Genomic DNA, 14467 nt, shown 5'->3' on the forward strand with positions numbered 1-14467 from the left:
CAGAAGGGGGATGTGTAGTAAAAAAGCCACCTGTTTGGAAAAAACTGTGGCTTCAGCAGCTCCCACTTTCACCTCAGCTAGAGGTCAGGCAGGTGAGCACACTGCAGGTAGCTGTGTGAGGCATATCACCACTGCCACCTCTGACTGGGACGTGGCAGAGTCCTGGCCAAGTCAGCAGTCCCCCCTCACCATTTTGGTAAGCCAGCCTTATTGCCAATGCCCATTTTATTTGTTGCACAGGATGAAGTCAGAATTTCTCTTCCTTCATCTGTAGATCTCCTTTCTCTTAATCAGCTTCTTTAGCAGACATTTACCCAACTTTCTCATGCCACTGTTACCTCCCTGCAGGAAAACAAGGACAGAAAGGAGCAAGCTGCCAAAGCAGAGAAGAGGAAAAAACAGCTAGAAGAGGAAGAGGGGAAGAGACAGAAGGGAGAAAATGGAAAAGTCAGTGAGTATCTGAAATGGCTTCAAAAAATAGAGATGGAGCCATAGGAGCTCTTTGGTGGTCCTGTTTTAATGGACCAGTACTAGTAATTTACTTTGTAGGTTTCTAGGTGCTGACTGACTAAAGGCTTTTAGGTGTCTTACAGCCATAGCTAAGAATTGATTTTCCACAGTTGCAGCTGGGCAGAGAAGTTAATTTTAGGTTTGCTGACTGAACAGCAAAGAAGAAAGAAAATCACCACAAATTAAATATTTCAGTTAACTTTTCCAGTTTCTAAACATAACTTTTGAATCCCAAACCTAAAAAGAAACATTTGACTTATCCACCATCCAAGGTCTCCATATACACTTAAATAGTCTTTCTTTACCACAGTTGTCCCAAAAATCTTGCATGTTGTTTAAATATGCCTTCTTCTGGATGAAAATGAAAGACTGAAAAATGTAATTGGAAGAAGCTGAGGGAAAATAAAAATCAAAATTATTTTTCTTCCAATAAAAACTGTTCCTACCAACATTGATAACAAACAGGGAATATTTCACAGTCATGGGACAGCCAGGGACATGTCCAGGAGAGCTGGTGCCACTGGTGCCAGGCTGTAGCACCAGGACTTGGGAGCAAATCCCTTGTCTTCAGCCAGGATGGGCTGCTGTGGGATCACAGAGCACTGGCTGCTCCCACGTCTGGTGTAGGTGCCTTGCTCCTGCCCAGTGGCTGCTTGTGCTGGGACAGCAGTGGCATCACTGCAGCTCCTCCTGGCTTGTCTCAGGGCAGGTGTAACACCCATCTCTCTCCCCCAGTCAAGAAGGGGCTGCTGAAGCAGGAGGAGGTGTGTGTCATCGACGCCCTGCTCGCCGACATAAGGAAAGGGTTCACGCTGAGGAAGACGAAGAGCAGACACGAGTCAGAGGCAGTTCCTAAACCCTTGTCTGCAGAGAGCCCTGAGGAAAGCCAGTCTGGTAAGGACACAGACCTGACTGTACCTGCAGCTATTCATTCCCATCTGCCTCTGAGCCTGAGCCAAGCAGGCACCAGCGAGAAGCCTTTGTCTTTGCATTTGGGGCATTTTATTTAAGAAGGCTTTGCAGCCAGCGCCAAGGAGAAGAGGAGCAGAGAGCCTTGAGCTGTTGCTAGCCAGCCCTGTCCCAAAATTAGCAGGAATTTGGAGCAGCATGGCCCTACATCTGTGTAGATAAACCCTCTGAGGTGCGTGACCCACGTGTCAGTCATGGCACCATGCTGATGGGGCACTGCTGTTATCCCCACACAAGTCCCCTCCATGCTCTCAAGTCTCAGTAGCACAGTGTGCTTCTGCCTTGGAGACTGCTGCATCCCATCTTAGTCTACACTTGGGAGACTGAAGAAGCCCTTTAAAAAACATAAGAAACCCTATTTGCAGAAGTACCCAAGTCTCTTAGGTGCTTGTGAGGAGACAGCCCATGGGTTTAGCTTTTCTTTGGTCTCTTGACCTCAGTGCCAGTGCAGTTAGGCAAGTCCAAGGACATTGGTGTGTCCGTGGCTCTCCTGGACCTGCTCTGCAAGGGCAGGTTAAGGCTGGCTAATGGACAGCCTTGAAGTCCTCACACAGCCAAGTCCAGCCTAGTCCAGGACCTCACAGGCAGGTTCTTTCTTCTGCTTTAGACTTTCAGGCTTCCTTGCAAGTCCTGGAGCCTCCATGGAAATCACTCATTTTGTAGCAAAGACACGTTAACACCTGCTGGAAACAAACCAGGGGCTTTGCTGAGCTGGAGCCCAGAGTCCAGCTGGGCTGACCACATGGGTATAAGAAGGGAGGTACAGGGAGGATAAACTGGTGCTGCCTCTGCTTAGCTGCTTTAGGGTCAGTGCTCCCTCCACAGAGAGCTGCTAACCTGTAACCTCTGCAGGGTAGGTGCCTCTTAGGTGATTCCTGGTAAAACTGCAGCTGTGGCTGACTGTGTATTTTCTGTTTAAAGGACAGAGCATGAGGGATCCACAAGCAGCAGGGAAGCAGATTGATGACAAAACCAAGCAAAACAAGGATGATCATCCCTCAGAAAGCACTCCTCCCTCAACCAAGATGGAGACAGGTGGAGGTGTTACAAAGGCTTCAGCTCCAGGCCAGGTATTGTCTCCAAACAGTGCTGGAGGAAGTCTGCCACTGGAGTCCCAGACCAAAAGCCCCTCAGTGAGCACGGTGGAAGCTGATGGAGCCAGTCAGACCATGCTGGGCCCTGGGATGGAGCAGGCAAACAACGTGGAAAGCCTCCAGCCCAGCACAAAGAGCGGCTCCGTTGCCTTCTCTGTGGCTGACATAGGCACAAGGATAAGCTTTGTGAGCAGCAGTTCAGCCTCTGCTCTGAGAGACCAGCTCAGCTGGACTAAGGGGTCCATGTCAGCAGGCCAGGACACGGAATGCCCAGCTGATGGCTCAGAGAGTGCTCAGGCTGCTCCCTGCAACGAGGCTCAGCAGGCAGAGTCAAAAGAAATTACAAAGGAAAACGAAGACCCTGGTACAGACTCACTGTTGGACACGTCTCACGACAAATCCTTCTCAGAGGAGCCGGCCACCGACTCCTCTTGCTCAGCAACACTTCCCCCAGAGCAAACTCACAGTGACAGGGAAAAGCAGAGGCCATCAGGGAAACGGAAGAAGAAGAAGAGGCACAGCAAAAGCTACTCAGGTAGCCTATTTTATAAATAGCCCTCGGGGACTGACTTAAATGTGGGAACCTTCCTGATATATTTGTATACTTCTTTCCACTTCAAAGCCCAATACCCCTACCCCTAGAGTCACACTGTTTTGTACAGCTATTAGAGCTTTAAAAACACAAGCATAGTTCATTCTGGTGACATATATAAGTAGTTTATAAAGGAGTAATGATGAATCAATAATTCAAAAGCCCATTACAGATATGCAGTAAAGATGGCAATAAGCACATCTGTCAAATGTGCTAAAGACAGCTGCAAGGCACGGTTATGTGCAAACAAGAGCTCCATTAGGCTCCAGAGCAGTGATTAAGAGCAGTTAATACTTGGTACTTAATCAGCAATCACCCCTCTGAACTACTTATAAACACATAAAAGCAGCAACATCAATGCTGCCTTGAGGTTGTTTGGTTTTTCCCCCTCATTGCCACAGCACTTTGCCTGACAACCTGCCCCAAGGGTACTTTAGGTGGCTTCTAAACATCAGGCCCTCAAACCATTGCTGCAAAGGGAGGGGGAAAGGTCAGTCACTGAAAAAGAGCATCTTGCTGATGCTCCCACCAGGGATCCATCCTCCAGCTGGGCTGCCCTGCTGGGGCTGGGAGGGAGCTCAGCTCCTGGAGCCACACAGGCCTCCCTCTTCTTACCAAAAGTCCTCAGCCAGTCCCAAACCTGGGAAGAGTGTCCAAGTCCTTTAGATCCTACCACCCTTGGGTGAGTACCTTACTCCCAAATTGGAGATGCCTCATAGGGAAGGCAGATGGGTCTGTCAGCCTTTAGAACTTACAATATGCTTTCCAAAACCTGATTCCTGCAGGATCCTGAGGCCCAACAAATGGGAAAGTCTCTTTTTACCAATGCTTGATGTTTTTTCTTTTAAGGAGGATGGAGGAGAAAGGAAGGGAGGGTTTGAATACCCATTAGACAGCATAGGTTGAGCATCTACCACAGAGGGACTTAACCTTTTAATGCAGCATGCCCCAGGGTAGTGGTAATTTACATTTCTAAACGTATCACTTTCCCCTGGTTAAAAACAAGCCACAAATGAGAAGTTGTTTCCTGTAATGTTGGTTCCTGACCTTGCTTCATCTGAGGAGCAGAAGCTGCAGGAGTGGGAGCATCCTGTGTTCCCAACACTGGCAATGCTTTCCTGACACCTGAAATTAGGACTTCTGGCTTAAGAACTGACCCCAGCCTGCAAAAGCCACAGGGTTTCCTGGGCATCCAGGGATGGCATCAAGAGGGCTGGAACTAGATGATCTTTAAGGTCCCTTCCAACCCAAACCATTCAAAGATTCTATATTCTTAGGGACCTCTCTGCTACTAGACAGTATTTTCATCATAAAAAGTTCCCTGTTTTTACCTTGGCCTTGCCATGATCAGATATATTTAGTGTCTCTCTTTTGTTCAAAAGCAGAGGTTGAGACTGATACTGGAGATAATAAAACAAAAAAAAATTGTGTGGCACAATGAGGTATGTAAACTTACAAAGATTTTTTTTGTGAACTAACCACAGCACTGGGACTTCACAGACCTAATCAGTATTCAGCATGTCACCTAAGCTTTTTGTCTTTGTGTCTAATCACAAACACATCTGAAATAAATTTGTTACTCTGATTTTTACTCTCCGGGGTGTTGATCTTGCGTTGAGTGGAGTCAGTGCTGATGTCCATTCGACACAGGGTCACAGCCCACATGTTTGTCCTCTGTGTCAGCAGCAGCCAAACTGCTTCTCCCTGCAGATAATTAAAAGCCATTATTCTAACCAAACAATCAGACTTCATGTGATGAACAAAGTCCTTGCTTTGATCACATTATTTTCTCAAAAACTGTAAAAATGCAATTTCAGTACCTACCTCCAGCAAAGAACATTTGGTTTGCTTGTGGGTAGCCATTTTCTATAGCACTGTTTAAATATGGGAAAGGGAATAATTTATTCCTGGAAAAGGGGAATAAAGGGAATAAAACACTGGACCCAGGGACAAATACTAGTTGGGGCAAGATACCAGCTCCCACTCAAAGCTAAATTCAACTCCAGAGTTGCACACAAGTTCCCTGCACCCTTCACTAATGCTGGCAACATACGGTTGCCCCTCAAAAGGAGTTCTAGGATGAGATTTTCATTTGCAAAACTTCCCCTGTTTTTACAGCAAGTGGAAAGAAAAGCAAGAAAAATAAACAACTGAAACACCCACTGTACTGAAATTGCATAGTTACGCATTGTCCTTTCCATGCTGATGAGCATCTCTTATGAACTAAATCAATATTATCAAATCTCTTTGTCTTGTTTCCTGAAAGGAATGTATTTATTGTCCAGCATCCCCAGTCCCCTGGGGCTGGGAGCCCAGCTGGGAGCCCTGCTCCTGCACAGAGACAGGAGGGATCTGTGCAGCATTTCCCCACAGGACTGCTTTTGTTCCTGCACATGGAGCATCACTGCTAGCAAGAGAAAATGGGATATGCATTGGGTAGTTACAGTCCTCACTACTCCTGCCCTCCTTTTGGCCCTTTTCTTGCAGTACCATAGGATTACATGAAGTAGCTCTGTTGGTTTAAAAATCCTAAGGAATATTTCCTGCTGGACAGAAAACAGTAACAATGAAGCATAGGTGAGAAGTATGCCACCACCAGAGGACACGCTGCTGAAGGGCAGCTGGAACCATGAGTTAACTCAATTTTTTTAAGCATACAGGCTTTAAAAAAGTCGTATTTGAAAAAAAATATACAAACCACAGCTTTGCTTTGTCCTAGGAAGATGTAGAAATTCAGCACAGACAAATGCATGGGCATACAGTACCTTTATGGAATCAGGCAGGAGTTTCACTGCATCCTTGGAATGCAGTGCCTGGCATTGCATCAGCAGAGCTTGCCTGGGCTTTGATGCCAGGAGGGCAGCAATGAGCTTGAAACCTGCACTTCTCTTTTTCCTTTTCTTCTTCTGTACGTCACACAGCAAGGAAAGCAGAAGCAAAAACCCATTTGCTTGCCTTAGTTTCCTGCTGGAGAGCTTCCTCTCCCCAATCCAGCTCGTGTCTTGATGAGACAGATAAGACAGAACTTCTTGATAAGACAGATTCAGCAACCCCAGAGTGTTGCCAATTAGTATTTTTTCCTAAGATCTTCCACATGATTTTTTTTTTTTAATTTTATGTTTTCTCCCAAGCATAGATGGTCTGTTCAGGTTCCCACTAGTTCTCTTTTGGTAGAGGATATTTCTTTGTCTGGTGTATTTGGTGATGTGGAAGTTAATGGGTCTCAGTGAAGGCACAGAAATCTTCTTCCTTCTTGTGCAGATCCAGCTGCAGGGATCAAGACTCAAACCTCTTAGGAGTTTTTAGAGCTTCCCTGACATCAACAGAGGGCAGGAACAGCCTGAGACTCTGTGATAATATTTCAGAGCAGTAAAAGACTGTAATCAGCTACTGAGTTCTTGCCTCACCTTAACCATATCTTGTTATGCAGCAATTTCTGTAATAATGTTAATGTCTTTAAATGTCAGCTTTTACATCTAAAGAGTGGTATTCCACATTATCTTAATGTTCTTGAAGAAATGGTTTAGCTGTTTTTTCTCTGGAATCAAGGCACTGATGGTCACACTGTTTGTGTGCACCCTGGTAACATCTCAACTAATTTCCAACCAAGTCCAGAAAGAGCTTAAAGAATTATTTTATAAAGATGACAGTAAAAGAGAGGCATTAAAAACACCTGAACTCAAATGAGCTGCTCTTCGAGTGTGTCTGCCTTAAACCCTAGAGAATTCCTACAGACAAATGTTCACATCTGTCTGTACAGCTCCCCTTTTCCTCCCCTCTGTATGTCACTTGGAATGGTTAGCGGGAAGAAAAGCCTTGAAAGCACAAGTCCATAAGCAACTGAGCTTTGGCAACTGGGCTTTAGTAATTTCCCTGCTCAGAAATCTACTTGATTTATTCCCTAGAAAACAAAAGGAAAACCAAACCAGGAGGACAGACCAACTCAGAGACCACAGCCTGGTGAGGAGGGAGGGCAAGTGCAGAAGGGCAGAAATTACTTGCACATGGCACAGTGGCACATCAACCTTCCCCTGCAAAAGACACAGAAGGGATTGAGAGTTCAGGTTTTCCTTTAATTCTTGAGGGACAGATGCTTCACCTCCCCTTCTGCAGACCCAGGATTGTCTGTGAGCAGTTTTTAAATAGACTGTGAGAATGTCATCAATCTAATGCTCATCTTCCTGCTAGCCCTTTGCCTTCATGTCTGCCTTCAGAAATGGCATTTGGTTCAGTTATGGAGTGAGACAGGCCAGTGGGCTGCCCCATCCTTCTGACAGTCCTGCTAAATCCTCGAGATTTAGTTAGTTCAGCAATTTAATACCTAGAAGGATATATGTTATTGGACTAAACTTAAAAGCAAAGTTGCCCAAACTCAGGAGCATCAAGATTGGTTCTGGAAACATGAGCTTTTTATTAAGTACATCAAACTACCTGTTTTTAGTTAATCTGAGGAACAGATGAAACTGATTTCCCTAGTAGCACCTCAACCATTAGATGCATGCAAAACCACACCACCTTTGTTCACAGTTGCAAATAATTTGCATTTCCCCCTCTTCCTGCAGGTGTCATGGCAAGGCAGAAGGTATGAGAGAACCTCTCATGTGTCCCTGGAGTGCTGCCAGCTTCTGAGACTCCAGGTTCTGCATCAATGAAATGCCACCATGGACAACTTCTGCCCCATGAAGACCCACAGCCTCTCCTCATGCAGCCTTTCACTCCCTTCCCCAGGACCTCAAGAGCCTCCCCAGAGACTTTGGATCCCTCAGCCTGTGCCTTGCACTGGGCACCTGCGGGGGCAGGGGATGGTTCAGTGCATAGTGGCAGTGAAAGGGTCAGACCTTCATCCACTGTCCTGGAAGCCAAGGCTTTCAACCTGCTCCTAGGCCAAACTCCTCTTGAAATGACAGCTGAGTGTGGCCCAAGAGCAGACTGCACTGTTTAGCCCTTGAAGAAGTGTTAAAAACAGCAGTGCCTCAACTAAATTAAGGGTGTAAATTAAGCAGTGGCTGTACCATCACATGTGGAGGTGTGTTAAATCCCTCTGCTCATTGCCCACTGACAACTTATATATTGGACCAGGTCCAAGACCCAGATTAGACAAATATATTTTTACTCTCAGTCACTTAAATTGGTTACAGGGGAAAAAGCAAGTAAAAGGAAAAGTATGTATTTTAATAAGCATATGGCCATATAAACAGTATCTGGTTCTTACATGATGCTTATGTGTAATTAAGTTGAAGCACATCAGTAGTCTTAAGTAGTCTTGTCACACCCACTGGTGCATCCATCAACTTTTGGAGAACCAGGGCCATGGCTTCTCTTACTAAAGCAAAAGGAAGAGGTTTGCCAGAGTGTTCTATTGGACATGTTTTCAGCTTATCCTGTAGTAAATCTCTGGGTTTTACTTCCATTGTCAGCTGCTTGTACTCAAGACTCTGTGTCCAAGCTGCAGAACGTGTGGAATCATGTTACTTTGGCTTTAAAACTGGGGCTGTGCAGTACTGTGTTTTCAAAATTCAGAGCTTTATTTCTCAAGTTTTGTAATAACGCTGTATAATAATTTTGTACATAGCTGTCCATTTAAAATTATCTATGTTTGTTGAATCTATGGTGTGATATGTGTTGAAACATAAATCCAGTGGAAGAGCTGGGTACATTTCAGAACTGTTCATTTACATGGTAACTCACTGTGGCTAAACTAATGTGCAGGCCAAAGCTTATTTTGCTCTGCTTAATAGGACTTGTAATGTCCTTGTAGTACTGAAAACTTAGAAGTGAAACCAAGAATTAAATCACTGGTTTGCTTTAACCAAGGCATCACTATGAGCACATTGAGAACTGGTCAACAGAAGCAGAGATGAGTTGAGAACAGACACGTGGGCAGGTTCAGTGAAGGAGCCACAGCAGAGTGGCACAGCCCTGTTGTAACAGAAAATTCATTCCTGCTGGCTGAAGCAGGGATTCCCCCAGCATTCCCTGTAGAACTGTGCCACCCAGGTTTGATTTGCAGGACTGTCTCTATCACATCTACAGGTATCTCCCCTTTTTCCCCCTCTTTTCCAGTCTCAGAGCACATCACCCAAGCACCATATTTTTGCTCTTCAGTGTAGCTCTGCTGCTTGCAGATTAGACTCCAAGCTGAAAGGCCTGAGTATTAAACAACTTCTCCCAGCTCTGTGTTTCCAGAAGAGCCTGAGCCCAGGCTAGCAGTGCACAGCCAAACTCCTCCTCACCACCCCACTGACTGATCAATATCATCATCATCATCATTTGGAGATGCAGGAGTGGGAACAAACAGGTTCTCTGGGTGTTACCTGGGGAACATTTCCTCCTGATGCTCCACTGGCTGCTCAATTCAGATGCTACATCATGTCTCCATTTCTCCATCTGGGTCTTTCAGCTTCCCTCATTTCCACCCAGAGAGAACAGCTCATTTCCACAGCCAGAGTTCTTATTGCTCTATGTGCTTACCTTGGCCTTAAAAGAGAGGTTTTTTTGGCATTATCTTTCCCCTGCTTTCAAAAGTTTACAAAGAAATGGGTTATTTTGAGCCACCAGAGGCTCTTTGTTCAATAGCCATCTGTAAATTATCTATTCAATCACATCCCAATCAGCAGACTCAAGCAAAACATTTATAATTTATTTCTCAAGAGTAGCTCTGCTTCCATTACAGTGATTTCAGAAGAACAGAAGAAAATAATCAGAGCAGGTCAAAAACTGAAATTCAGCTGGGATGTACAGTTTTGTTCAATTTATGAGCTTGAAATAAAGCTCATAAATGAGCTGAAAATTTTTCAGTGGTTGCAAGACCAAATTAATTATTGGTCTTGGAAATAATATCATGGCCATTTCAACAGAGCTGTGGTCTTCTAAGTCAACCATGAGTACAGACCTCAAAATAGAATTCTTGTGGTATATTACAGCAACTGCACATGAAGTCTGGTATGTAAACCAGGCTGTGACCACCACAAGCTTCTTGCTGCCAAATAAATGCATCTTCTGTAATTAAGCATTGGATATGTGATAAAATGAAAATACGAGAAAAATCAGAAGTCTTTTCCAAATATTTCACATCAAAAATCAGATATGTTTAATGAGATGGATTTTCAGGGTTTTGGGGGAGTTTTGGTTGTTTTTTTTTTTTTTTTGTTGGTTTTTTTTTTTAATAATACTGAAAATATTTCAAAGTTTAGAATAAAAATAAATACTTGGTGAGTTTCCTTTTTCTCGTAGGGATGGAGAAGACCTATAATTCATGAGAATTCATCCATCAAAGTCCTATATTTTCCACATAGGATATAAAGCACCTAAGCATAATTGTCATATATGCAAGTAATTGTCATATATGCTTAGTAATAATTACAAATTGTTTTGCTCTTCTGCCAGTTCCCTCAGTACCTTTGGGTGGATCCCATCCAGCCCCATGGATTTGTGAGTGCCCAAGTGGCACAGCAGGTCGCTGACCATTTCCTCAAGCATTGTGGGGGACCTATTCTGTTTTCTGTCCCTGTCTGCCAGTTCAGGGGGCTGGTTGCCCTGAGGATAACTAGCCTTACCGTTAAAGACTGAGGCAAAGGCAGCCTTTTCCTCATCTGTGGTGATAATGTTCCCCTCCACATCCTATAAAAAATGGAGACTTTCCTTGTCCCTCTTTTGTTGGCAGTATATTTATAAAAAAAAACTTTTTATCATCTTTAACAGCAGTGGCCAGATTGAATTCTAGCTGAACTTTTTGCCTTCCTAATTTTTTCTCTGCATGGCATCTCACCATCCCTATAAATGTTCAAGAAACATCTTGATGTGACACTTAGTGCTGTGGTTTAGTTGGCACAGCGGTGTTTAGTCAAAGGTTGGACCTGATGATCTTGGAGGTCCTTCTCCAGTGTTAATGATTCTTTGAAAAGAAGGAGAGCTATAAATGGAGCTGTATCTAGTTCATGAGCACCACCACAGCTTTGCACTCTACTTGGAGCATGGCCGAAATCTCCAAGCTATGCCAATGTCTCTTGGGCTGAGTGTACCATTTGGTCCTCTCCTACCTTCCACACAGCCATGGGGGCTGAGAAATACCTTCTGTTCCTCTTAGAAAGAGGCAGGATAAATTGAAATAAAAATACATAAGCCTGTTTTAGGAAAATTAACCAGCTTCCATTCCATCTAAATGTAAAGCCTGGATCTAGGGCTTCATATTTCTGGTACACAGTGATCAACCAAGTACAACATGCAAGCCTACCAATGCTAAACATTAGCTCTGTAGAGACCCTGGCTCATTCTGTCTGTGTGGTAATAGTCATGGCCATGAAATATGGGTGAACATGTTAGTCATGAGGTTATGTCCCCATAATGAGTCTGAAAGCAAATACAGTCATGAGCCAACTCCATCAGAAACCACATTTTATTTGGTCACCTCACAATCAAAACTGGGCAGGATACGATAAACAGCTTTCCCATTACTGGAAGTGTGACTACAGAGGGTTAAAAATGGGGCAGTGATAGTGACAGGACCTCTCTAGATGTTTGCAATTACTGCATGGTGTCAATCTCGCAAAATAACCACATGATTTGCAGGATTTGCAATGGAAATGAGGTCCATAATAAAGAAAAATGTTTCCAATTCCTTAGTTCAGAGCAGGTACTAGACCTTAAATATCAGGGGAGAATTTGATCACTGCAAGTTAATCAACATATTCAGCAGCTCTGGAAGTAACTCACCCCTTCATCCGTGCTGTGCTAGCACTTAATTCACATTAGGAGCTCTCTAATGCTCTCTTTGCTGCAGCATAAACAACTCCTGCAAGAGTTGTGTGTAACAATTCATACAGAGCCAGGTGTTGGTAGGAATTAGCAGGAGTCCTCTGCTTCCCTAATGGAGACTTTAGGCAGGCTCAGCTTGCATTATTCAAAGTCAGAAGACAAGAATCACCCTGTGGTAGTCAGTTCCTATCAAGTCAGTTTAGATACACTCCCAAGCCTGTCAAAGTAGGTATTTTCTCAGATCAGCAGTCTTTGCTGATGGCATGTACATTATTATGGTTATGGTTGGTTTGTCCTGCTCAGGGCATGCAGAACTTGATGTGTTTGTCTGGTACTTACGTGGCTCCATACAGCATAATCTGCTGTAAGTTTAGTCATGAATTAGTGACAATTAATGATCAAATCCATCAGTCAGAATAGATGAAGAAAAAGGAGAAGCAGAATCAGCACAAGCAAAAAGGGAAACAAGTCTATGAAATCTGGTCCTGTAATCCTTTGAAACACACAGCTTGATTTTGTAATCTAAATGAAACCCTCAATAGCACACAATTCCCAGGACTCATCCTTTGAGACCAACAGGTTTTCTATACACTTTGCCATGTTTTGTACCTCCATTTGTTCAGATTTTCACAGCTCAGACAAAACCAGAGCAGTGATGATGATCCTCTGGAAGGGAGCTTGGACAAAATAATTTCCAATGTCCTTTCCAACCAATGTTTTTATGATTCTCTTTTCAGCAAGAAGCAGATACAAGAGAAGTAGAGAAGGTAGGAGTAATAAGAGTCCAGAAACCCTTTCAGGTCTCTGTGTTAATCCTCTTTGGTGAACCAGTGTTATACACAGAAGAATATGCCCCAGGGGTAGTGACCGCATTCACCATACCAAGTCTACAAACCCATCTTGAATCACAGACAATTTTTTTTCCTAAAACACCCCCTGAATTGGAGAGACCCCAGGGAAAACAGCACAAGAAGGAGGTTTTCCCCCTCCAAATGTCTTCAACTGCACTACCTTAGTAGAGGTCTAGAGGACAGAGAACAGACCCTGATCTCCACAAGGCATGTTCTGTGACACAGCTGCCTGCAGAGGTCTGGTTGCAAACCATAGCACAAATGTGTGTAGATCAAATGAGAGCAAGCACAGCAATCTCAAACCTATCAAATAGCCAAAGATTAAAGCTATTATGTCCTGTCTTTAATCCCTTTAGCTATACAAGGCCCAATTGAAGTAACTGTTGACATTTCTTTCAATTTGGAAGAGTTCATCCCTATTCTCTACAAATTCCGCTGCTGATCCTACACCACATCTTCTCCCAGCCTCCTGCTTCTCTGAGTCTGTCCCCATATTCTACAGACACCTTTCCATGGTTCCTTGAACTGCCTCATCACTGCTGCAGGGCCCAGAGGCCAGCAAAGTCTTAGCAGCAGGTTCTTCCTAACATCTGCCACCCAGAGCTGCTGCTGCTGGCCCAGGCTCCTGCAGCACATCCCAAGGGTCCTGCCTTACCACCAGCTGCCAAAAAGTGGAGCCAGCTCCCTTAGAGGACTTTTTCATTAACTCCATCCCTAGGGCAGAGTCAACAGGCATTAAGCACACATACTTCACAGCCACATTCCTGCCAGCAGCAGGGGCAGAGTGAAAAGTGAGTTCTTTCACTTTGTTTCCAACAGCTTCCAGCCTTTTGATAAGAGGAAATGGAGGCACAGCAGTAGCTGGATGAGAGGTGAACCTCTTAATGAGAGGTGAACTGCAAAGACTAAAGAGGGTTTTGACAGACAGAGCACTGAAATGAAATCCCAGCAACTTGTGCTACTGAGAGTACTCATTTTCTGCCACTGACTTCCTAAGAGGCTGTTGGCAAGCACATAACCTGTGCCTCGGTTTCCCCATCTCTAAACTGGGAGTAATGGCTTCATTTGAAATACTTTGACAAACATTGATGAAAAACACCACAACAAAAATAATGTTAGCAATAAGAAATATTCCCTTTTTCTCTTTACTGTTTGCAGCCGTACTAGAATCATAACAAAAGGAAGAGGGGAACTTGCAAGGAATTACTATTTCCCAAACGCCTCTCTGATCCTAGGTTGCAGAAAAACCTTGAAAACCCCTAGGAATTTATCTGAAAGGAAAAGAGTGAATCTTATAGTGAGAAGATTGCTTGTGTAAGAAAGGTTTGAGATTTCTATTATCACCTACGTCTTATTTTTATCCTTGTAAGAATCATAATCATCACAAATAAATTGTGCAAGTTGTAAAGTCGATGGTGAGGAATACTACACCAGGAGCATCTTAATGCAAGTCAGTGCCTGAATCCAAAACAGAGCAAGTGGAGCCCACTGGGAGCTAATGAACAGCTCTGTTCTAGTAAGGGAGCAGATGTCTGCATAAACAAGTGACTAACCCTGTCCCCAGGTGGGTTGTACCTCCTCCTGCTCAGCTCCAGCCATTTGGTAAGAAGTACATCTTCATATCCTCAAAACTACCTTACACTGCAGGTGTACACTCTCTGCTTACCTTGAATGTGTGTGGGGAACAGTTTTTAAAC

General features: G+C 44.1%; 1 protein-coding gene across 4 annotated transcripts in view; it reads left to right on the plus strand.

Moving 5' to 3' along the window:
- The window catches only part of INF2 (inverted formin 2), a 40468-nt gene extending 31639 nt beyond the window's left edge, over window positions 1-8829 (plus strand). For 2 of the 4 annotated variants that reach the window (XM_030275093.4, XM_030275095.4), the window contains exons 19-23: window positions 349-451; window positions 1246-1404; window positions 2401-3108; window positions 4548-4607; window positions 7728-7949. In XM_030275093.4, coding sequence (XP_030130953.4) covers window positions 349-451; window positions 1246-1404; window positions 2401-3108; window positions 4548-4606 — 1029 coding nt within the window. In that variant the 3' untranslated portion in view covers window position 4607; window positions 7728-7949. Of the gene's footprint in view, window positions 1-348; window positions 452-1245; window positions 1405-2400; window positions 3109-4547; window positions 4608-7727 lie in introns of all 4 variants that reach the window. The other 2 variants (XM_072930473.1, XM_072930474.1) reach the window with 2 other exon arrangements.
- Window positions 8830-14467: the final 5638 nt, after the last annotated feature.

This window comes from Taeniopygia guttata, chromosome 5 (assembly GCF_048771995.1).
Source record: "Taeniopygia guttata chromosome 5, bTaeGut7.mat, whole genome shotgun sequence".
In the NCBI taxonomy this organism is placed as follows: domain Eukaryota; kingdom Metazoa; phylum Chordata; class Aves; order Passeriformes; family Estrildidae; genus Taeniopygia; species Taeniopygia guttata.